The 25,908-nt window shown below is 38.5% G+C and overlaps 1 protein-coding gene across 1 annotated transcript in view; it reads right to left on the bottom strand.

Annotated features, from left to right (window-relative positions):
- Positions 1-25,908, bottom strand: part of DCDC1 (doublecortin domain containing 1) — a gene marked incomplete at its 3' end in the record, with an annotated part of 316,122 nt that overhangs the window by 2,464 nt on the left and 287,750 nt on the right. Inside the window, 9 exon segments of the mRNA XM_081100231.1 lie at positions 346-496; positions 7,170-7,349; positions 8,559-8,695; positions 14,126-14,227; positions 14,944-15,096; positions 17,328-17,520; positions 19,300-19,503; positions 21,118-21,303; positions 24,847-25,017. Of these exon segments, the coding sequence (XP_080956357.1) occupies positions 346-496; positions 7,170-7,349; positions 8,559-8,695; positions 14,126-14,227; positions 14,944-15,096; positions 17,328-17,520; positions 19,300-19,503; positions 21,118-21,303; positions 24,847-25,017 (1,477 nt within the window).

Genomic DNA, 25,908 nt, shown 5'->3' with positions numbered 1-25,908 from the left:
CTACAAACCAAATAGTTGTTATTAAGCAAACACTAAGTTTTAAATAATTTGAAAAGTAGGAAGACAATGGAGCCTCACTTTCCTGAGGGTTCATACTAGCACTAAGGAAATACCTTCAAATTAGGCCCTTGAGAATCCCTGCAAATAAGCCCCTTGGATAAGGCACAAGACTAACAGAATTTTGATTTTTTTTAACTCTGAATTCTTTAGAGCAAACAGTGTCATAAGTTTATACATTTAACTTTAGTAACATGGAATAGAACAGTGTAGAGGAAGAGTTCTTGGAAGAAAATACTGAATGATTTAATTCTTTGGAAACTCGATGGAAAGAAACTGTCATCATACCTTTTTGGGTTACAAAGCCATGTCCTGTGGACACACAGATGACCATGTCTCGCTCTATTTGGTCCCAGGACAGAATCAGCTCTCCCACGGGGGTGTACAGGGTGCTGGCTGGGCGGGCCATCTTCAGACGAGCCGAGCAGTCATCTAGCAGCTGAGACACCAAGGTACACACTTAGCATTGGAAGGTGGATTGTCACAACATAGTTAAGTATTAAAGATTCAACTCTTTTAAGGGAACTAGTGTCCTGATTTGAACACTCATTTTACTTATAATTGCTAGAAAGAGATATAAAAGGAGATGGGGAGAAAGACATGCCAAGTTCACTCAAGTGCTTGAACAATGAGGAATGTCAGGGCTACTGGAGAAGAATCCAGAATAAATTAAACTTGATCATCAAAAAAATAGAAGAAAAATTTTCTGTCCCAAACAGGCCATGTCTTCAGATCAAATAGGTTAATGCAGGATAAGTCAAAGTTAATAAGTCAAAGTTAATTTAAATATAACTGGGTGGAAAGTATGAATTTCAGACATGGGGGAAAATTCAATTATGTTTAGACCTGTTTTCTGCAACAATGAGTTCCTAAGAAAATAAAGCAGTCTATGAAGTTTTTAGGGGAAAAGATTTTTAACATAAAATTTCAATATCCAGCTAAATTATGACTTTTGGCTATAGAAAACAAAAGATATTCTCCTGTACACAAAAAGTCAAAACCATATTACATACATTTCAGATTAAGAACTGAATGAAATAAATTCCTTCACTATGGGAAAGCCATAACATGATTAATATTAGGCAGTAAGACAACTAGAACACAATTTGACTTCTACAAAAATGGTCAGAAAAATAAACAAATTAAACATTTTAAAATAAGTTTTCATAGAAAAAAATAATAAGTAAATGTAAAACATTACCAAAAAGGGACATGGGCAAGGAAAAGAAAAGCAAACAATTCTAATTACCTAACGATTTACATATAAATGTGTTCATTGGAGTATGTTTTGTAATAGCAAAAATTTAAAAACAACTTAAATGGCAAACAACAGAAAATAGGATGAATAAATAACAATCCATCTATTTGACAGAACATAATGATACCATTGAAAATAATTAAATTGTATGGATAAAAAGTCACAATAATGTTTTAGGTGAATAATACAGATTGCAAAATTGTGTATGCCCTTTGATCTACTATGATCACAATGACAAAAAAATTATGACTCTCTAGTAACCACATAAATATATCTACTAAAATTATAATAACTTTGGTGATTTTTGTTTTTTGAGAGAATTTTCATTTCCTTCTGGGTGCCTTTTCTTTTTCTAATTTTAATACAATGTCTATATACTGTTTTATAATTAGAAAACAGAATGTTATTCAGAGAACCAAAAACTTCACTTGTAATAGATTCATATGGCTTCCCTTCGCAATTTTTCTAAAATTTCCACAGTAGTCACTGTCTTAGACTGCTTGGGGTCCCAAAACAAATGCCATATACTGAGTGGCTTACATGGTCCAAATTTAATTCTCACAGTTCTGGAGTTAGGGAAGTCCAAGATCCAGATGCTGGCTGGCTGATTCACTTTCTGGTGAGAGCTCTCTCCCTGGCTTTGCAGACAGCTGCTCTCTTGTGTTCTCACGCTAGGAGAAGAGAGAAATCTCTCTTTTCCTCTTCTGATAAGGCCACAAATCCTATCAGATTAGGGCTCCACCCTTAAAACATTATTTAATCTCCATTGCCTCTTAAAATTCTCCCTTCAGATATAGTCACATTGTAAGGCCTCAAGATAAAAATGTTAAGGGTACATACTTCAATTCATAGAAGTTACTCATTTTTTTTTCTGCTCTAGTGGTGTCCTAGAAATATGTATTGGTAGATCTCTGGAAGAAACTTGTGATGCTTGAAAAGATCCCACATAAAGGTACTGCTTATAGTTTTTACTACCTTACCACTAAAATGTCACAATTCTATAGAGGCTATGTTTCCCTCTAATCAGAGAAATGAACATTATTTAAGAAAAACATATACCAAGTGCAAAATATGAATTAAATATATCACTATTTCACTTGGTTTTCACAAAGATCTGTTTACATGAGACAAATTCATTGAGTTTACAAAACTCTTTTAAAAAATAAATTTGAAAATAAAGTATTTTCAACAAAATTAAATCCTAAAATATCTAGTCAGCATATGACCTTTAATGTTTGTAATTTCTGCCATAACAAAAGCTCAGAACAAAGGAAGAATGTTCTATGCATCATTTCTCTCCCACAATCTATTTTGTGAGTTTAATTTTCCTAGACCCGATCTTCTCAGGGTGGGGCCCATGGGCATCATTGAACTATTGCATATTCCCTGTGGGCAAGAGGTACTTGCCCCTACAAATCAAAGGGAGCTGTTTCTCATTCTTTCAGCTTCCACTCATACATTCAGCACTGTCTCTGGCCAAGAGAGAACACACTGACTTTGAGATTCTGTAGAATAGGAGAGATGTTGCAGGAATGGGAGAAGATGAATGCTTCCGGTCGATAGAAGGAGGGGTCTGAGCAATCATAAATCAGAGAAAGATGTCGGCCCTGAAGAAAGAGCCAGTAATCCGGTGAGGAAGCCACCTTGGTGCATGGATGACAGATGAGCCTAAAGCAGTTGGAGATGAGAGCTGCTTTAGCAATGTTCAAAGAGTGGGTAGGAAGGATGTGGTTAAATCATCCAGAATGGCCACAGCAGTGAAACAAGTTGAGGAAAAGCCTGCATTAGATGGGATTCAAATACTGTCCAGGGGCTTCATTACAGAGTACAGAGTGAAGCTCTTTGAAATGTGTCCTGTTCCTCATTCTTCTGGCAAAAGTGCCAACCACTGAAACTTTTAGCTTCTCTGGAATTGATGACATTAGCCAGATTCCCCCAGGGAAATCTGAGCCCAACTCTTCCCATTGTGTATTTGTTTTACACACAAATCCCCTCTGTAGAAGTATTCTTGACAGCCTGATAGCCTGAGATGACACATTTCCAACTGATCACAGAGAACCTTAGGCAGGAGCCTAAAAACAAGAATAAAGGACATGGAAAAGGAAAGGAAAGCAATAAGAAATAACTTAAAAATAAATAAATAAAGCAAAAGGCTGGGCCAGTGTGGCTCAGCAGTTGAGTGTTGACCCATGAACCAACACTCAACTGCTCATCTTACATGCCCCCTACTGGCTTGATCCCCAGTAGGGGGCATGTAGGAGGCAGCGGATCGATGATATTTATCTCTCATTGATGTTTCCATCTATCTCACACCCCTGCCCTCTCCTAAAAATCAATAAAAACATTATAAAAAAATAAAGCAAAAGAGAAACAACATGCCAAAAACTTTTTAGGCATCTCCTAAGTATCTTTCTATTAAGCCACATTAATCTCCCCAAAATATTGCTTTCATTATATCATTTCCTTATTCAGAGACAACTAGTGGTTCAAGCACTTTAGTTGGGGGTAGTGTGATGGATTGAATTGTGTCATCCTCCAAACTCATAAGTTGAAGCCCTAACACACAATGTGACTATATTTGGAGAAAGGGCCTTTAAGCAGGTAATTATGGTTAACTGAGGTCATAAGGGTGGGGCACTAATCCCACAGAACTGTGACCTTATGAGAGGAAGAAGAGATGCTAGAGCTTTTCTCTCTCCTCTCCATGCCTGAACAGAGGTAAGGCTCTGTGAGGACACACAGCAGGGAGAAGGTGGTTGTTTGCAAGCCAGAAAGAGAGGCCTTGTCATAATCCAACCCTGTTGCCAGCCTGATCTCAGACTTCTCAGCCTCCAGAGCCCTGAGAAATAAATTTCTGTTTAATTCCTCCCACTCCCATCTGTGGTAGTATTTTGTTATGGCAATCCAAGAAGACTAATACAGATAGTACGTGGGATCCACCGTATGTTTTTAAACAATCTCTCCGGTTGTATGTATCTCTCCCTACATGTCAGTTTAAGGACCATCTATCTAATATGATTTATGCATTCTAACACCCATATCTTTGTGTGTGGTACCTCTCATCCTTGTTACTACTTTTTCTGCCTAAGATACTGAATCTTGCCCATTTCTCAAGTTCCATCAACAGTGTCGATAATTCCTCTCGGAGCCTCTCCTTCATCCCAGATGGGCAGTGTTCCTTTCTCTGAACTATTGAACCCCTACCTGCACTACTGATTGACCATGTCACCTGCTGTTAGTACCTCTCCAAAAAGAATGCTAGCTCCATTAGCAAACATATTTCTCTCACAAAGACAATCTATGTTCATCACAACAAAATATGGAACACATAGAAAAACACACAAGAAAATAATACCAACTTTATTAGGTCATCAATAATAAGACCATCCAGGAAATACTCCTCAAAATAAAATCCTCCCCATCTGTTTTTCTAGAGGTATTCATGTTTGTATATAGAATTCAACTCCACATGCTGTAGATTTTGCTTCTTTCGCTTAGCATATCTTAAACATGTTTATTGTCATTATTTTTTCTAAAGTTGATTTTTAGTTATAATATTCGATCCTATGTACTATAATTCATTTAACCAACTCTCTGTTTATGAGTGTTTAAATTATTTTGAATCCATCTGTATTATAAATAACTGTGAAATATATTCTTACTAAACAATCCTTGCATAAATTTGTGAAAATATTCTTGGGATAAAGTTCAGAAGTACATCTATAATAATAAAAGGGTGATATGCTAATTAGACCAGATGTCTTCCGGACATCCTTCCTCATGAAGCTGGGGCCTGAGGGAAGCCAGCCAGGGTTCTTTTTTTTTTTAAAAAATATATATTTTATTGATTTTTCACAGAGAGGAAGGGAGAGGGATAGAGAGTTAGAAACATCTATGAAAGAGAAACATTGATCAGCTGCCTCCTGCACACTCCCCACTGGGTATGTGCCCGCAACCAAGGTACATGCCCTTGACTGGAATCGAACCTGGGACCCTTCAGTCTGCAGGCCGACGCTCTATCCACTAAACCAAACTGGTTAGGGCTAGGGTTCTGGGTGCCTGCTAGCAGCTGGAGGAGGGAAGCCTGGGTCCCGGGTGCCTGAGGAAAGCTGGTTCCAGCAGGTGGGGGAAGGAAGACCTACTCTTGCACGAATTTTCATGCATCAGGCCTCTAGTTTTCTTATGCATGGCCATGTTGTCCTCCAAAAGTTGTACTTCTGTCAATAGGGGTGCCTGTTTCTCTACACACCCAAGTAAATCTTGATACATTTTCAATGCTTTGCCAACTCGAAATATTAATTTAATGTGAGCATAGACATGTGTTATTTTATTCCTCGTACTGCTGCCACCACTATTGAATTAACCTGTGAATTATACTGAATTATAAAGTTTTCAAAATCTTTTCACATTCATAAGTTAGAATAATACCTTACAGCATCTAGTCCTTCATGTACAAAGTTCATAAAAAATTGTATGATCATGGAATAATATTTATGAAGTGAATTTTATATGCCACATAGGAGTCACAAGCCAAAAAGTCATTCCTCCACCATATATATGATATTTATGTAGAAGTTATTATAAGTTTTTGCCTTCCTGAGTCTGATAGGCTATCTTTAATCCTATGGTCCCTTTTCTACCCTTGGTCTGTTTATTTATCATTTCATTTTCCCTCACTAATGTATCAGTTCTAGTTGCAATGGATTGGTGCATTTTAAGACTTAGCAATTACAATACAAATTGAGATTTTTATTGAAATCAACACGGAAGAAACATTTCAGCTTTGTTATAGAGCCTATTCTAGAACGTTCTCTCCTGAAAAAGTTTTCATTCTCTTTTTAAAATCCATTTTCTTTTTTCCCTATGTATATGAAGTGTCCTTACTTGTTTTTTTAATCTCCTTTCTCAAGTATAGCAAATTGGTTGTCCCCTTCTGAGATGTGATTGCTTCCAAGATCTTATTCAAAGTCCCTGTAGAACCGGAATGGTCTCTGGGACACTCTGAGTCTAGACCACTTTCAGGGGCAGAACACTTCAGAGATGCGATGCGGAGATGCGCCTACTACTCCAGGTGCCCTTGGCAACCTACTTGAACTCCTCCAGGCCAGTCTATTGCACCAGTGTGTTTTCCCTCCACCCCTACCAATATCTCACCTTTATGAGACTTTCTATTGTCCCCCCACAATTTATAAAAACATTTCACAAAATTAAAAAACCAAACAACTTTTTGAGATATCACTGAAACAGTTAAGACTTTTAAAAAGTCTACCAAAATCCATTTATGTGCCTAAAGTTTTTAAAGACTAAGACAAAATGTCAAACTTAAGAATTATGTCCTTGATACTGCAAACAATAAATAAACTGCTTTTCATCATTTTCTTAGTCAATATTTTACCTTTGCTAAGTGAAAAGCTGGCTGCAGTTCCAGGACTCTGGGTAGGAAAACTATGATAATTTTTCTCTAGTGAATACTACTGCTTTCCCTACAGAATAATACCTGACAATCCTGTGGGGGAAAAAATCATTCTTTTGTAAACTGGGTTTGAAACAGAACAGGAAAACTATTTTAAATTATTCCAAAGTTTAGATTTTACTCTTGAGCTGCAGTGGGTTTAATTGTCACTGTCCTTGTTGGCCAAGTGTCCTATTCTGAGTCACACATACATCGGACGGCACTGGATCCCACATTTTCACTAGTATAAGCCCATTAAGTCATCATATCAATCCAGTGAAGAAAGTATTATTCCCATTTTACAGTTGAGAAAATGAGGTTTAGAGATGTAATTTGTCTGACCCCACAATCTAGAAATGTCAGAACTGGGATTGGAACCTTCTCTTTTCACACCAGGTTTACCTCTGAAATGCTTTTGCCCCAGGCATAAGTGCCATCTTCGGGTCTGCATCCATTTAGATAAACCCAGACCCGTTTTGTGTTGGGTTGCTTATACAGGCTGCTCTGCTTAAGTGCTGTGTGTTTAGTTGCAGTTGGAGAATTTCTCTTGGATTGCCGTTCTTGGATTTCAGAAAGGTGTGCCTGTCAAGGAAAGCCCAGAGAATGCCATGTTTAGTGTGTGTGAAGAACATGACGAAAGACAGGAATCTTATGATTGTTTACGTGCAAAATTTTAGGAAGTGCATTACTCTCTCCTGTCCCTGAGTCTTTTGTAAATTTCCCTTGCTTCAATGAATCACTGAAGACAATAATCATTGCAGTGATAATAACAAGGTACTCATTTTGGCAAAGCACTTCATTTTCATTTATAATTTCAAGTAATGAATAGAGATGTGTTTTTGGACTTCTGCATGGTATTTCTCCTACTGAGAAATTTCTCTGCATCTAATAGATGAGTTTTTGATTAGAGTTACAACAGCGTTTCCTTTAACCAAGAAACGCTTAAGGGAATGTGCGGGACTGTTGTTGAGTCCCTAATCTCCGTCTTTGCAAACACAGCAGCCACCCTTACACTTTGCCAGATCCCAGCCAGGCAGCTTTTCATCCCACTCCAAGCATGTCCTAGTTCAGCGCTTTGCATTCATTCCCTGGTCAGTGACTTATCCTTGTTCATTTGGCAACAAGTCCTATTTCTAGCAATGTCAATTTCTTTTTTCTAGTAAGCTTGACTTGGGCACACACCCACAATGTAGATTGAACACACATCATGATTGGAGAAACTTATTAAATAAGAACATATCATTTTAATGAAAACATCACAAAGCAAAAAGTTTTCCCAGATCTCTATCCCCAATCCTCTCTCAATAGCTGACCTTTCTCTTCTCGCCTTTTTCATGTCTAGCAATCCTGACTAATTAAGCAATTGGGTTGAAACAGCTTTTTGAATTCCTCATTTCTGAATGTCTCCATAGCAATTAGTATTTTGCTCCTTGCTCTTTTCACACATTGAGACATACCCTTAGGAGTGATGAGCAATGAAGCCATAAGGTCCAACTTGAATACACTTATTATAATCACCTTTGTACATATCCACTGGGCCTTTTTTTCTTCTTGGCTAAGGTCATAATTTCTGGTCTCCATTCAAACAAAACAGACTTCCCTATGAGCTGGATGTCTTTTAGAGAGCTGCTCTCCAAATGCCAACTCAAGGCTTGGCATATGCCTACATGGTCATAACTGACCAGATGCTGAGAACATATTAATGGGCATAATTTTAAAATTCAATACTGTACTTTTGAAAGCGTATAATAGAGACAGAGTCTTTAATGTCTTGAGTCCTAAAGAACATACCTCTGTATGTCTTATACATTCCATGAGTTTAATTTCTTCTTGTGTCTGTTTGGTCCAGCCTCCTTCCACCACCACCGGCTGCACAGGGCTTTGGTTGGGAACCATGGTGGCTGGCTGACATGCTGCTACTCGCCGCCCTGGGGAAAGAAGTCTCTAGAAATGTTGTTTCTGATGATGAGCTTTCAGATTTCAAATAAATTGGTTTGGCTTTCTATGCATAAATCATTCCACTTGGGAGCATAGGCTAAAACACTAAATATATCAGAAAAGCTAAGATGCCTAAGGTAATCATATCTAACAATGCCTCTTCATATGGGAGCTTGAGGTTTCAAATAGCCAGGATACGCATTCTCACTGCACAGATGGAAAGAAGAGGTAACATCCTGACTTCCACACTGGCCCCAGCCTCTCATCAACGCAATGGTTCAGCAGTAATTTAGTCAAATAGAATCCATGACCTATATAGCCCATCATCTCTTCCAGTCATGCAACATATGTTTTGTTCTCGTCACTAATAATAAGCCTTTCCCCCACAATTAGCTTAGCAGCCTGGGGATTAAGTATTTCTAAAATAATATTAACCCAAGAGACAGGAGACCTTTTTTTTCTATCTAATAATACCTTGTGAGCACAATTAGTTTCTGACACCTCTGCTGTGCCCCTTAGGCTGTTAAGAAACTGTGGTAAGAGAAAATATTTATTGGAATACTGCATTCCAAAGAATCACAGGCATGATTTAATAAGTGTGATATGAATTTATGCATCCTTTCAACTAGACTACTTAAAATCATTATTAAAGAAGCTTAAAAGTCATACTTATGAATTTTTTGTGTGCTGAAGAGATACTCAGCACTGAGTATCATGCTGATCTCTAAACTTAAGTAAAAATAATGCTTTTCTCGTATGCTCCTTCCAGAAACCAAGTTGAACAGCAGCTATGGGTCAGACATTGTGCTGGATAATGTAAATAAAAATATGTTCAAGATCAGGTCATTGGCTCAAAGGCTTACAGTTTGGTGGGAAAGGCAGATGTCAAGGAGATGATTAGAGCAATAAATGATTGTGACTGTGCTGCACCAGGGAAGTACACGGCCTATAAAGCCATGTAGCAGGAGTCGCTAACCTGAGTCTGAGGTCTCAGGGAAGGCTTCTTTGAGATAGTAACACTTAGGTGGATATAATAATAAAAATTCTAAAATGAAGTTAAGTACTAATTATGTTGCCAAAAGACTCTTTAGCAACTCTTTTCAGAATATGACTATGAAGAAAACTCATTGAAAATAATTCAGAACTTGTGGAGAATAAAGCATTTGTGCTCTTGTAGTTCAAGTTTGTAGAAATAGATCCAATAATAAAAATAAGTGGCAGCAATGACTTTTCATAGAAGCCAAAACCCTATATACATAGCATTCTTATGCAATTTATAAATGCAGAGAAAACATAACTGAATCAGTCAGCCAATGAGTTACACTGGCAGTACCATTATACAACATGCTTTGAAGAAGACACAATGGTAGCAGAAATATACATAACAGAAATTAATGCACTAACCATAGTTTTAAGACAACTCTATTCATAATGTACAGAAAACATTAATTTATGACATAAATTCTTATGAATAATATTTCCATAAATATTTTATTTACTAGTATAATGCATTTTGAACACTAGAATTTTGCTCAGTTAATGAGAGTTCAGCAATAGTTTATCACTTGCACTGTTGAGAGCCAGGATTTGAACATAGGAAAGAACAAAAACCATTATGCATTATTTGTTTTTTGTCAATGTGCTTCTAATGCTCTTAAGAAAATTAAGCATGAATACATTTTCATTATCCTATCTAATAAAGAGGGAATATGCAAATTGGCCATCACACCATCACAAAGATGGAGGTGCCCATAGCCACAAGATGGTGGCGCTCAGTCCCCTCAGCCCCGCCAGAGTCCCCCAGTCCTTTCAGCCCCGCTGGGGGGGGGGGGTGGGGGGTGGGGGAGCATGTGGCAGGCATGCAGTGCAGCGGGACCCATTTCAGCCCCTCAGCCGCCCAGGGACGGCCCAAGGCGCAAGCAAGCCTTGGATGGTGGCTGCCCAAGGCTCAGGTAACCAGGGCTGGCCGAGGCTTGCGCTGTCGGCAGTGGCAGCAGCAGAGTTGTGATGGGGCTGTCACCTTCCCCTGATCGTTGGGTCACCTCCTGCCCCTGAGGGCTCCCAGACTGTGAGAGGGAGCAGGCCGGGCTGAGGGACTGCCCCCCTCTCCAGTGCATTAATTTTCATGCACTGGGCCTCTAGTAATTATCATAAAGAGACATATGTTATCACAAAAGGTTTTGGTTTGGGGAATGGTTTTCATAACAAACTATTATTTATGTAGGAAGAATATTGAAACCAAGCAAAAATGTATTGAATACATTATTTTTATTTTCTTATTACCATTTTCTATATATCCTATTTTATTTCACATGAGATCAAGGGAAAGTAATGATGATAGCCAACTATTAATGGGGTAAGCTAGAGAACATGAGTGCTTTGCTATTTTCAGACTATAAATCTCAAACCAAATTTCAGACTATAAAACCTAGACAGCTCTTCTCATACCCCTCCCTAATGGGGAGGCCATCCCTATTTCAGCATCATCTGTGACCGAGAGGATAAGTCCACCTTATTTGGGGTTTTATTTAGCAGCTCCATTTAGTTATCACACTAAATAAAAGGTTCTAGTGTTACCTTTATACATAACAAAGATGATACTTTGCCATTATTTACTTTTACTTATCAGTGTTTAAGACGCCAGGTGGGAGCATGGGCTGCCTTCTTCAGGAACTCCTATTCTAATATTTACTGAGTATTTATTATGTGCTAAACATGGTGTAAATAGTTGACATTTGTTACTTAATCATAAAAGCTCTAATAAGTTATTATTAGTATTATAACTAATATTAGCAACTGCAACTAATATTACAAATGAAATGTAAAATCAACTTAGCGTAGTTCTTTGTTCATAGTATATGCTCAGTAGACACCTGCTGCATTTACCAATGGCTACCATAATAGGAAAGAATTGATTCAGCCACTCTTCATACCTCCAATACCTCCTTTTTCATCCAATCCTCAAGAAGTTCACAATCCAACAGGGACTGCAGTTAACTGGACTTAGATCTATTCTTATTTATCCTCATCATCCCCAAACTAGAAAAGACCTTCTTCAGAGTAGGTATTTTATAAATATGTATTGAATTTACATTTAATAGTAGAAACATAGTTTGTAAAAAGAGCCAAGATTTATCTTAGCACTAAATTCTAAGAGAAACCATATCAGTAGATTTTTCCACAATGGACATCATCTGACCAAATATATTCTTCAACAGTGATATTATAAATGATGGCATCTAAATTTTAAATGCCTTTTTAATACTTATAATAATAATAAATGTTAAATTATTTACAATAAGAGCTGAATTATCTTAATTATAATAAGAGCTGAAGACTTGATATAAAGTTAAAATTCAGTCAAGGCAGTTCTGCCAGGTGCTATTTTCAGTATGCTGCTTGGTATTGATTTGATCTGGAACAGGAATAGAGCTGAAAAAACTTGCTGGGGGGGATGGTTGAAATTCCATTCATTCTTTCATTCAATATTTCTAAAACTATTCAGAGAACAAATAAGAAATGTATATAATTTATAATATAAGAGAGAAGGTACAGTCACATGTTACATGACCAGGCAATTATATTAACATGATATGGACTGTCAGAGGAGAAGTTCAGAGTATGGTAAACCACATTACCCCTAATTTGGAAAGAAATAACAAGTGAGCTGAAAAGTATAGAATGAGTAGGAGCAATCCAAGGGGACAGGAGAGAAAAAAGTTTGAGGCAGAGGGGACTGAATTGTGCAAAAAGCTCAGAGTCAAAAGAAAACACATGGTACGACTGGGAAATGAAAAAAAAAAAAAAAAAAAAAAAAAAAGCCCAAATTGGTGGGGTGGAGCGGAATTGTCAAGGAAAGAGAGTAGTTTGCAGAGAACCAGACCATGAAGGGCCCCATTAAAAAGTTTCAACTTTGTCCTAACATAATGGGAGCTTTGAAATGGGAAGTTTTATGCCTGATGACCATGACATCTTTGCATTTTTGCATGATCACTCCAGCTCAAGAATATTATCATAATGCGTAGAATGGACACTACTGTCAAAACTGGAGGCAGGGTCTAGCTAGTGTGACTCAGTGGTTGAATGAACCGCTGAAGTCATTCAGGAGGTCATGGTTTGATTCCCAGCCAGGGCACATACCTGGGCTAGGGGCCTGATCCCCAGTAGGGTGTGCAGGAGGCAGCTGATCAATGATTCTCTCTCATCATTGATATTTCTATCTCTTTCTTCCTCTTCAGAATCAATAATAATAATAATAATAATAATAATAATAATAATAATAAATACTGGAGGCAGGAGACCAGTTAGAAAATGTTCTAGTAATCCAAAGAATAGGTCACAGTAGCTTTAACTTGGGTAATGATAGTGGGAATTCAGACTGTTAGAATTCATTTGAGATAAACTTAATAGCTTCAAAGCAACAAGGCTTACTGATATTCGCTTGGAGAAAGTGAGAGAGAGAGATGCCTAGAATGACTCCCAGATTTCTGAGATGAAACACCTGGGTGGATGGTGGGAGTGTCCACTGTTAAAAAAAAATGATGAAGGAGGCACTGGTGTGGGGGTGATATGATAACTTTAGTTTTGGACATACCCATGGGACATTCAAGTGAAAATGTCTAGCAGAAGTAATAGATTCTTTTCACTTAGACACAACAATTCTTTTCGTAAGAATGGAATAATAATCATTGAATGCAGAGTTCTGTTCAGTGCACTTAGGACTAGTTGTGTTGTTGATTGAAATAAGATTCACATGCTTTTAACACCAGACAGTGTGCATACTCAGGAGTTGAAATCCTGCTATGGCAGTTACAGAGCCTGAAATGTTTTCCTTCCCAGACTAAACCCCATAATGCACTGTTTCTCCCCAAAGAACCATTTGGTATCTGAAGTGCTGGGTCAAGAATCTAAAATTCTGTGACAAAAACATGTGGAAGATCAATTGCGAATTGATCACTTTGTCTATGGACAGCATATCTTAGGCTGCATGACAAGAGGGAGCTGTTCTGAGATAATGACAATGATCTTTGAAGAATTTAGTACTTCCTTCCTTACATTATTTAAAAACTTCTTCCAAAGCAACACCTAAGGAATGACAGCAACTTTTGTTGAAAGATTAATTCCTAAGCCCATAAAATGTCAGTGCAGGAATTGTTTCACAACAATAGGGTGTTTATATGATCCAGACAACTGCCTAAATTTTTAAATGTATACATAAATCATGTGATATTTATTTTAATATAAAATTTAAAAATATATAATCCGTACTGAAAATATATATTAATAGGTTTTAGACTAGCTCAAGTGATTTTGGTAACACTATATGTATACATATATAACTCAGTTAAACATCTGGTATCTAATGGTAAAAAGACTATTTAGAATTAAACATGATGATACTTGATTTAATTCATACTGACCTTTTAACTGTCTCATTTTGTGTTTCATGGTGTCTAAGTCAGCCAAAATTTTGTCCTTTTTTTGCCAGTTCTGTTTTTCTAATTTTTTTGCTTTCTGCAAAGCTAGAGTAATAAAAATACAAGATATTTTATTTTGCATTCTTTTACCAACAGTAATTTATCATGCAAGCCAATAATTTATAAAGAACTTTCTGCTCCAAGAAATAGATTCAATTAGAAAGAAGTAATTAAAAGGTAAGGGTCATTAAAAGAAACCTCATTTGAAAGATGACAGGGCTTAAGGCATTTCTTTATGGAATGCAGGGGGAGAAAGAGAAGAACAGTGCTGTTTTATTATATAGATTTACCATATGCAATAGCCATATTTCATTTTCCACTTCCACAAACTATTTGGAGGTGATGAAAGCCTGGCTTGGAACCACTCATTTTTTAAACATCCACCTACTGCCTAAAGGGTGCAATTCTTAAAAATGAAAATGTGCAGACAGGTCGTCTTCAGTGTGAATTAAACTCATTTGTTATTTTCTAATGTACACCATTATTCTCAGTCTTCACAGACCAAGGATCTCTTTATCAACTAAATTAGACATTTTTCCATGCAGCATACTCCATTCCACTAAGAAAAAACAGGCAATTGTGCAAATATAAGAATATAACTATCCTTGTGCACATGTTAATTGATAGATCCCTGTTCTTTGCATAAATTTGATGTTATGCTGACATTATACACATTTAATTCATTTTCTTATAAATTTATTTATCCTTTCCTTCATGCACTTACTTGGAAGAAAGCAAAAACAAAAAAAAAAAACCCTTACCATTGGGAGAGAAAAATGGTTCCCCACAAGATACCCAGATGGCAATGGGGCTTCTGTGAAGGAGGGTGAACAAAGACTCATCTATACCATCCAAACCATCGGATGTCACAGATGTTGGAAATAACTTGTTTTTCACTTTCAGTCTTGGGTTTTCTGGGAAACAAATGACATTTTACCATTGTTCAATGAATAATGAGTAAATCTGTTTACTAAATTAATTTGTTTATTCAAAATATTTCATTTTTCATTCATGACTTGATTCAAGTGGGCAATACCAAAACTGATGCTAATATATAAATTTGATCAGAACTTCACAGAAGCCAAATAATTTATACTAATCTGATTATAGCTATGCATTTTGATTCCTACTTCTGAAGGGAATTTGAGGTGGCTTACCAACACCAAGGAAGGGGGGAAAGGAGTATAGGAATCGACTAGAGCCAGAGATAATTGCTGTAGTGTCCTCATAAACAAATAATAATGTCTATCTCACTTTGCTGTTGGAAAGATTAAAAGGAAAAAAAAAAGGAAAGTACATAGAATAGTGTTTGGTCTATTTAATTGTGCAAGCATCCAAAAAATTCCAATATTTTTATTATTAAATGTACATGAATACACACTGTTTTTATTTGCTAGAGGTAAAGCACAATTTAGGCTCTGAGCATCCTACTGGTCAAAGCAAAATGGAAAACACAATTTCAAGATTTGCAAAGCCCACAAAAAGAAAGAAATTCTTCAGAAGATATACATCTCCTAGTCCTGAGGTCTGAGAGAAGCAATTCCATGGTTTTTAATACAGAAGTTACTTGTGATATAGCAAACAATATCCTACAATAGAAATTAACATAGAGAATCTAATATGTGCTGGGCATTTTACTAAGACATCTACATACATCTTCTCATGTAATTTTCAAAATGATGCTCTGGGGTAGGTTCCTGCCTATTTTACAGAAAAGGTTACTGAGATTTAGTCACATAACTAGGTGGGGGCAGAGACAGGATTAGAATCTAGGCCATCCGCCCCCAGAGCCTATGCCTTTAACCACTGCCTCTATTGTAAGCATGATGCTGAGTTTCTGACAGATGCTTATTTCTCTCAAGTTCTTAAATTCAAACTGATGGCATAACACCAAACCACAATTCAACTCAGGGGGCAGCTGCTAATGGGCCTGCCTGATTCAAGGATAACCTTTAGAATACAAAGGGGAAGGGATGGCCATGCCCTTTTGGTAGTCCTGCATGAAAACCAGGTTTTAAATAAAAAGAGTGAGAGTATAATCTTCCAGAACATGGAAATCAAATATTCCATATGCTAAAAAGGCAGAACTATACACTTTAGTGATCAGCTAAGCATTAACTCATTAGAAAACAAAACCATACCATTGTGAAATAATAGAAACTATATAGTAGTATATTGGTCTCTATCCTTGGTTCCTGGCACACAGCTCCTGAAGTTCTTCTGATTTTCTAAGTGATACAAGCACTAGGGGCATCTTCTGTTCTAATGTTTAGTCTTTGACCCAGGTTCCTGGCACAGCTCCTAAGTCCTTTGGAATTTCCTGGGTGATGGCAGTGTCTTTTGCTCTGAGATGACTCTTGGTGGGCTCCCAGATGGAGCTGGTCACCAGAAAGACCAAGCCATGATTACAAAGATGTAAACAGATCATTAAAATCAACTAGAGGCCCAGTGCATGAATTTGTGCATGGGTGGCATCCCTCTATCTGGCCTGTGGTTGGGGCTGATCGGGGTCTATCTTGCCCAGTCCCGATCGGGCCAATCAGGGCCAGGAATTGGGGCCGATTGGGGCTGGCCGGCAGGGAGAGGGACCGCAGGAGGTTGGCTGGCCATGGGAGGTTGGCTGTGGGAGTGCACTGACCACCAGGGGGAAGCTCCTGCATTGAGCATCTTCCCCCTGGTGGTTAGTGCGCGTCATAGCTACCGGCCAGTCATCCGGTCATCCGGTTGTCCAGTGGTCTGGTCCTAAAGGTCACTTAGGCTTTTATATATACAGATACGCTAGGAGCTGCAATAGAGGCACATTTTCTGGACCTTCTGAGAGTTTATAGGAGCAGTGGAGATGGGCAGGGGCAAGCAAAGGAACTTGGAAGGCAGAAGGTAAGGACACCTTTGCTTCAAATCTTAGGAAGAAATTTGCATTGATCCAGGCCCACTCTCTCAAGTGGTCTCCAATTGGTTTGGGTTCTGAATTTAAGAACAAAAGCTGCTGAAGTTGCATAAAGTAGCTAAGCTGTCAAACACATTTTATAAATTCTAGGCAATTTATTTATTGTTTTAGTGATAGAGTGAAAGAATCAAAATTTACTTTTATTCTGACCAAACATAGCAGAATCAGCTCAGCCTTGTAGAATGTAACCAACCATACGTTTAATAGTTGTCTCCTTTGTTCCAATGGGGGCTGCCTCTTCCTTTTGTTCCTCGGGGTCTCTGTGGATAAATGATTTATCTAGAGCCCATAAAACCAGTTCACGCAGGGAAAGGATTGTGGTTCCATCTTTAGTATATACTTTGGAGGCTGCTCGGGCAAGACCAAGCTGTTCCGTGCATTCTGTAAGAAGCTAGATAACATGGACTGTAAGTGATGGGGGTAGAAATAGAATGTTGGAGAACCAGCTAGAATTGTAAGAAATATTAATCATGCTTTGTTAACTATGATTGTTTTGTCCTGATTAAAGAAGGCACATTCTAACCTGGCTGGGCAGTTACACACCTGGAAATGCAGCCCATCTTCCCCATTTGGAGCTGCCTAATATCATGGAAAGATTAACAAATTCATTGCAGAAACCAGAATCACCAGAATCGCCAGCTCTTTGAAGACCCCAGCCCTTTTGCATACCTGTGGGCCTTTGCAAATCTCCAGCCTTCTTATCTGTTAACTGCCCATTTGGCATACCTTTTGGCTATTTCCCCATTTCATTTTTGTCCCTTTACCCAATATAAGCAGCTGGCTTATGGTGGGGTGCAGAGCAGATTTTTGTGGATGACCTGCTGCTCTCCCATACTGCCGGCAGTATTGGAATAAATGCTCGTAATGATTCAACCCTGTCTCTGCTTAATTGGCTAAAGTAGTGACAGGCAGCACGGACCCATTGTTTGTCCAGTTACATAAGGAACTGAGAGGAAACAGTGACAGAACTGGGAATGATCATGAAGAGCTTGTTATCTTAGAAATCGAAGAAAATACTTTAATTTGAGAAAATAGAAAGCTGAATAACTGCCTATTTGATCTTTGATTAGAAACACTTTTTGATATTAGATTGTTCTACTTAATTTCATACAGCATGAGTCCAATTTAGCTGTGAAAAGTCATAGCTCCAAAAATTTAAAACGGTAGCTGATGTGTTTCCTTAGAGTATTTCCTTAAAAAATGTTTAACCTAAAAATCCACTTTCAATTTTGTTGCTTTATAAGGTCTGATATTGCTATAGTCATCTTGATAAACTGTTTAAAATAAATGAGTAGATGACTTTTAAACCAAAAGCTGACGCATATTATTACTTCCACTTTGCAGATGGGAAAACAGGCTAAAAGAATAATTTTGCCAAAGATCACAAAAGCCAGCTGTGGGTCCCAGGATGAATCCTGGAGTTTCTAACTTTTGTACTTGGCTTATTTCATTGAACAACAATACCTTAGTTTAAAAATTCTATTTGTATTCAACCAAAGAGGTGAGTTAACAAGGGTGTGTGTGTGTGAGTGTTTGCAAGGAAGTCTCCAGGATAACTTTATGTCATATATGACATTACTTGTAAATTATGTCATTAAGGGTATTGACAAGATCATCCCCAAACATAGGACAAAACTGGGTGTAGCCTTTGGGGTTCTCTTCCTTTCCTGTTGACTACAGGGGACAGCCACTAAGACAGGAACCACACAGGCCCTGTCAGCACAACCCCGGCTTCTTCGATTTGAAAATCAGATGAATCAAATTATTTATAAACAAATAAGTGCTCAGATTCTGCAGTGATAAAGGAGGTGGCATCTTCTAAAATATGCAGATGACATACAACTTGAAGTTGGAATGGGAAGGAAGGCAGAGAAGGTGCTGTGTCTATCACAAAAATGAAGAAAATCTGGTAGCTTTGTTTTCCCTTTGCTTTTATGTATCATTGCTCTGGACCCAATCTAAAAACCATCTTCTGCTTTCTCGTTTTCCTAAGAAATACAATCAAAAAGAAAATCTTTACAAAAACAGAGATCTTGATCTTTTCAGCATAAATTGGTGAGACTGGCCAGGGACATTTATCACTCAATTCCACTGCTGTTTTCTTGTCAGAAGAATCACCATTATCATTACTTCCAAGGATGCAAGAAGCAGTTAAGTGAGAGCCACTTACTATGGGGAATGTTTCAGCCACAATTAACTTCCCATTTCGATATCCATCTCCATTTTTGTATGCAATTATTTTCACCGGCTTCTGGAGCACAGCTGCCGTACCAATAGGAGCTACAACTTGTGTGCAGGTCTTCATCCGTAAAGATAATAGATGTTCTTCATAATGACTTAGAGTTTTTTCAGCCTCATAAGAAGATAAGTCAACCTGATTTTAAAAAAAAACAACAAAAAACCATAGGTCTACTCAAGCTTTTTTCTTCTTCTTCTTCACAGTTTTGTCATTCCGGTATACTCTAGTCTCTCAATTTGATAAATATGTGCATGTACATATGTGTGGCATCTACATTTTGAAATGCTCACTCCACATGCTACCAGTATTGGATGCTGTGGTGAGATGGATATCAGGTCAGAACTCATTCTCTTCCCAGCCTGCTGCTGAGTCTTGGGTGAGGTTGGGGCTCTGGCTGTGTTCCTAGCCTCCTCCTGTTTTCTACTTTCCTTCTCTTATGCCAGCAGATGGGGAAGGAAGCCAGGGCCAGGGAGAGCTTGGGACTGAAGTAAGGGGTCACTCACAGTACACATGTTCTCTTAATCTTTCGCGTTAGGATGATGCCCTCCTCTGGTGGCAGATACTGATGAACGAGGAGTGGATGAGCGTGGCCTTCACAACACGGTAACGAGGGTATGAACACCACACTTCACCTTTCCCTGTCCAGCCCCGCACAGGATGCTGCCCCATGGGAAAAGCCCTGTCTGAGATGATGGGACACTGGGCGGGCTTTCCAATCAGCTCACTGCCACCTCCTAACCTGTGGTTGACAAACTGCGGCTCACGAGCCACATGCGGCTCTTTGGCCCCTTGAGTGTGGCTCTTCCTAAGCCTTAGGAGTACCCTAATTAAGTTAATAACAATGTACCTACCTATATAGTTTAAAATATTTGGCTCTCAAAAGAAATTTCAATCGTTGTACTGTTGATATTCGGCTCTGTTGACTAATGAGTTTGCTGACCACTGTCCTGAACACTCTCCCTCAAGCAGAGGCCAATGACTTCCCCAGAGGACTGACTTCCTTTCTCCTTCAGAGTTATTGTTTCAGCTGATGTGTATGTAACTGTTACTATCCCCTTCTCATCCTCTCCCCACAATGTGTATCAGGTTTGGGGAGGGGAGAGGAGAGTGATCTGGGAACGGGCAGCAAGCCTTGATGAGCACACCAGGCCCAAAGGTTGCCCACCTCTTAGGAACGACTCCTTTTTATACAGCGGGTTAAGTTCCCCTTAGCTCTTCTCATGTCTAAACTTGAAAGAAAGGCTTTTTTAAATGGTGCCATTTTAAATTAAGATCACAGGAAAGTGGCAGAGGTTTTTCTCTCCATAAGCTATAAATAATATTAGACATGGGTGCGTGAATTCAGGCCCCCAACCTGAAGAGTCATTGACAACGACATATCAAATTCTCCCCGAAATGCTGCATCTTGTAAAAGGGACTTTACCCCATGGATAAAGGCAAAAAAGCTGCTCCACGCAGTGATTTCCTCATCTAAAAGCAACACAGAGAGCAGTGGAAGGTGTCAGTAGATGATTAAAGCCGCAGAAGTGCCCAATTAACTTCAAAGAGTGTATCGAACTATTAATAGACAATGTATTTTAAATTACAATGGGAAAGAAAAAATCAATGCAGGTGAAATGGTAAAGGTGCATCAGAGGAAGATGAATTGGACGCTTGGAGATGAACTTGAGTGCAAGGCAGATAATGAGTGCATCAAAGTTTCTAAAGTGATGCCATGTAGGTATTAGCAGAGCTCAGATCCTTACACACCTCGGCCACACAGATGGTCTTGAAAGGCCCTCGTGAGAAGGGCCTCTGGGTCTCGGAGCCTGAGGCACAGACGAATGGCAGCCCTGCAGGCAGCTGCTTCAGTCCTTTCTCTGCTCTCAGGGATCGTCCACAGGCCAGGCACAGTGTCATTTTTTTCTTTCCAGAAGGTGAGAGAGAATAGTATCCCTAAAAAGAGGGACAAAGGTGCTTTTATATAGAAACACCTAAATTATAGCAGCATTTTTGAAGAACACTTTACAAATAAAGCATTTTTATAATTCCCGAATGAAATCACAACATGAATGTATTATTCTGCTCACTAATAAACACATATTTTTAAAAGAGAACATATTTCCAAACTCTGTTGACTAAAAATGCTTAGAGACAATAACAATTCAACATAATGTGTATAACTTTTGCCCAGAATCAGAGTTTCTTGGAGGAATGGCTACTTCCATATTTGGGGCAAGAAATACACAAAATGAGCAAGGGATATCATGTGGTGCCCAGAAAGAAAAATCATCATGGAATCGTGTCAAAAACATACAGGCGCCAACATAAAGAGTCTCCACAGGCCCAAAGTGGGACAATTTAAAAGCAACAAAAAGAATGATAACTAAAACACAGAATATGCTTGAATATGTAAAAATCCTGTGAGTTCATAATGATGCTAAAAACGACAACAAAAAACCCTAACAAACAACAAAACCACAACTTATTGGAGTAAGGGAGCACCTGTGGAGTAAAGGAGCACCAATTTATACATCTGATGTTTGGCCATTAGAAAATGTGGCTGATTATTTGCAATGATGGCCACAATAAAACTACCTGGACTCAAACTAACCAACCATAAGAAGAATTTTGTAGGAGAACCTGGGAAATATAATTAAGAACAGGGCATTTGAGGAATTATTGTTAATTTTGTTAGATGTGATAATGGCATAATGATTATGTAAGAAAATGTTCAAATTTTTCAGAGGTGCATGCTTATGTTTGAGGTGAAGTGATATCATGTCTGGGGGGTTGTAAATGTTTCTAAAGCCTGATAAGAGTTGAATTTTGATGAGAGGTACCTGAGAATTCATTGTACTAATCTCTCAACTTTGAATATGCATGAAAATTTCCATGATAACATTTTAAAGTACCTTCACATAGACTCTCTAATTGGCTTTGTTCTTCACAAGGCTGAAAGTTACATACAGTCAGAGTTAGTACCACCAGACTCAATGTACTAGTACACAAGATAAAATGAAAGTTCAGAGAGGAAAAGGATACCCAAGTAGCACATGGCAGAGATGAGATATAAAACTGTGACATCTGATTCCAAGCTCTTGGCTGTTCTGCCTTTTCCATTCTGTTCAACCACTCCTTTAAGTACATAGAGCTATCTCAATTCAAAGTCAACATTGACATCATACTTTCAAAGATGTCACTCTCAAATTTCACTATGAATTTCTCTATCAGCACATCTGATTTCCACTTTTCTACAAGTTACTGGAAAGCAGAAAATTAAATATCCCCTCTCGGGTGGAACTTAATGAATATTACATACAGAAAGAATCATTTAGATAGAAAAGCATGGTATTCATGATGAATTGTATGCCAATTTACTCATTAGCGAGGATCTATAATAATAAAAGGGTAATATGCTAATTACACCAGATGTCCTTCCGGACAACCTTCGGGATGAAGTTGGGACTGCGAGGGTCCCAGGTGCCAGAGGAAAGCTGGTGCCGGCAGCTGGGGGAAGGAAGGCCTACTCGTGCATGAATTTCGTGCATCGGGCCTCTAGTATTTCTATAAAGTGAAACTTCTCACCCAATATTTTGTTATCCTGAGGAAATAAAGAAAAAAAAGCTTGATTATTTATTTTCCACTTTTAAAGTAATGAATTTGTTTTCATAGCATCATTTAGTTGTGACCAATGAGTTGTTGCTGCTGTTGCTTAATATCAGTATGGATTTAAATATATCTGATGTATGTCAATCCACTGCACTAATTAGCATATTAATGCTTAAATGGTTCATCTTTGGATAGTGGGAGCCTTTCCAAGTTGACTTGTTTCATTTTAAGACAGTCTTACTAGTCTGACAGTGTATCTGCTAACAGGTGTGAGTTCACAGACAAAATAGAAAGAGGTACAGGGGACAGCACAGTCAAAACCAGAGAGATGCAAAATCGCATGGTACTCCTGGACATCTCTCATTCAGTGGAGCTAGAGAATGATAAGTGAGGAAGGAGCAGCAGGCCCTAGCTGGTTTTGCTCAGTGGACAGAGTGTCAGCCTGCGGACTCAAGGGTCCCGGGTTTGATTCCAGTCAGGGCGCATGCTGGGTTGCTGTCTTGATCCCCAGTAGGAGATATGCAGGAGGTAGCTGGTCAATGATTCTTTCTCATCATTGATGTGTCTATCTCTCCCTCTCCCTTCCTCTCTGAAATCAATAAAAATATATTATTTTTAAAAAGCAGCAGTCCAAAAAACTAAAAATGGAACTCCCATTTGACCCTGTGATCTCACTTCTAAGAATATATCCCAAGAAACCAGAAACACCAATCAGAAAGGATATATGCACCCATATGTTCATAGCAGCACAATTCACCATAGCTAAGATCTGGAAACAGCCCAAGTGCCCATCAGTAGATGAATGGATTAGAAAACTGTGGTACATCTACACAATGGAATACTATGCTGCTGTAAAAAAGAAGGAACTCTTACCATTTGCAACGTCATGGATGGAACTGGAGAGCATTATGCTAAGTGAAATAAGCCAGTCAATGAAGGAAAAATACCACATGATCTCACTCACTCATGGATAATAAAGACCATTATAAACTTATGAACAAAAATAGATACAGAGGCAGAGCTGCCTCGAACAGACTGTCAAACTACAGCAGGAAAGTTGGGGAGGGTTGAGGGGCAGGAAGGGGGGGAGGTAAGAGATCAACTGAAGGACTTGTATGCATGCATATAAGCATAACCAATGGACATAAGACACTGGGGGGTAGGGGAGGCCGGGAGATTGTTAAGGGCGGGAAAAAAAGGAGACATATGTAATACTCTTTGTAATACTTTAAGCAATAAAACAATTTTAAAAAAAAGCAGCAGCAGCAGTTTAGAGACATCTATGAAGCAGAGTAAAGAGGGTCGTGGAGGGTCTTATAGGTGCTTTATGAGATTTCAGGTATGCCAATGGTCAGCAACAACATCAAGGCAGCTTGACTCACTGACCCACAATATCTTAGATATTTGTAAAGCACAGTGCAAGTAATTCCTTACTAATAAAAATTAAAGGACCAAACTTGATAAATTATTTTCTTTACAAATTAGAATGTATTGAATGCGTAGGCCCATGCTTGGTATAGTGTAATATAGTTAAAGTCACTTACACTCATTTGCATGTTAGGATGCTTTATGGAGTAGAGTGACATCTGGTGTGGCAGGCACACCTGTGGAGGGTAGTATGTGTGATTGTCCTCCCTCATGTGTGTTCTGGTGAACTGATGATGAACCAAAGATGGTGCTGGTGATAAGGAGCCATCAGAACCATATAAGTAGGGAGTAATATCAATATTCCCTCATTCTTTCCCACCCAGAATCCCTGAGTTCATTTACAAATCAGTGCTCAATTTATGTGACCATAAGTTTTCTATAAAGATAATTTCTGGCTTTATTAAATTACTCCCTCTCCCCCTATTTTTATTTTATCCTCAGTAGGAAGGAACCACTTACTGGTTGATCAATGTTTTCTTCTTTAACTACAGAGGATGTACAAATTCCAGCATAATTTGCAGCTGTGATTTCCTTATCCAATGCAGTGCTATGGAAGGCCATAAAAGTTTTCTTATTTTCAATGTAATTCCACTTTTGATTGGAAGTCCCATTGTTATAGGGCTTATATTTCTGGGGGAAAAAAAGACAAAATCTGGAGTCAAATGGAAGAGTTTATGATTTGGCTATGGCAGCCATAGTTTTCATTGCATAAATTCAGAAAGTACAGATAGTTACTCATTCTGCTATGTAGTTGTAACTACATATTTGATTATTACATAACTACATATCTGATATTTGATTATTATAAACATCTATATATATAAAAGGCTAAGTGACCATCCGACCGGTCGCTATGATGCATACTGACCACCTGGGGGCAGACACTCAATGCAGGAGCTGCTGAGCTGCAGTGACTTGGCAGCTGTGGTGATTTGGCAGTGGTGGTTCTCAGATAACGCACCCCAGAACCAGAGAGGAGGGAAACCAATTCTGAAGTGCGTCACCTGAGAACAGCCCTCTCACAATCCGGGACCCCGCAGGGGATGTCGGAGAGCCAGTTTCGGCCTTATCCCTGCAGGCCAGGCTGAGGGACCCCTCCTGCTGGAGGGACCCTGATCACTTGGCAGATGCCCTTTGAACCATGGCATTGTCCCAGGTGCAGCTGGTGGGAAGGGACCGCAGGAGGTTGGCTCCAAGGTGTGTCCAGCTCTGCTGGCCACTTTCTAATTAATTTCCTTTCAATGTGCATGAATCTGTGCACTGGGGCACTAGTATATTTATAAATATGCATTCTTTAATTTATAAAAATAGGATCACAAAATATATACAATTTGATAACTGCATTAGGTTTGTTTTGTTTGTTTTTGTTTTTACTTAACAATATTCCAGGAATCTTTTTTTTTTTTTTAACAGTTTTTAAGGATATATATACTATTTGCTTTTAGGGATATTTTATTTTACCACTTTCTAAAAATTAAACATGTAGATTCTCAAGTTTTCCTTACTATAAGCAAAAAAAGC

Source organism: Myotis nattereri (genome assembly GCF_964212035.1).
Source record: "Myotis nattereri genome assembly, chromosome: 9".
Classification (NCBI taxonomy): domain Eukaryota; kingdom Metazoa; phylum Chordata; class Mammalia; order Chiroptera; family Vespertilionidae; genus Myotis; species Myotis nattereri.
This window is presented reverse-complemented; position numbering and strand designations above follow the sequence as displayed.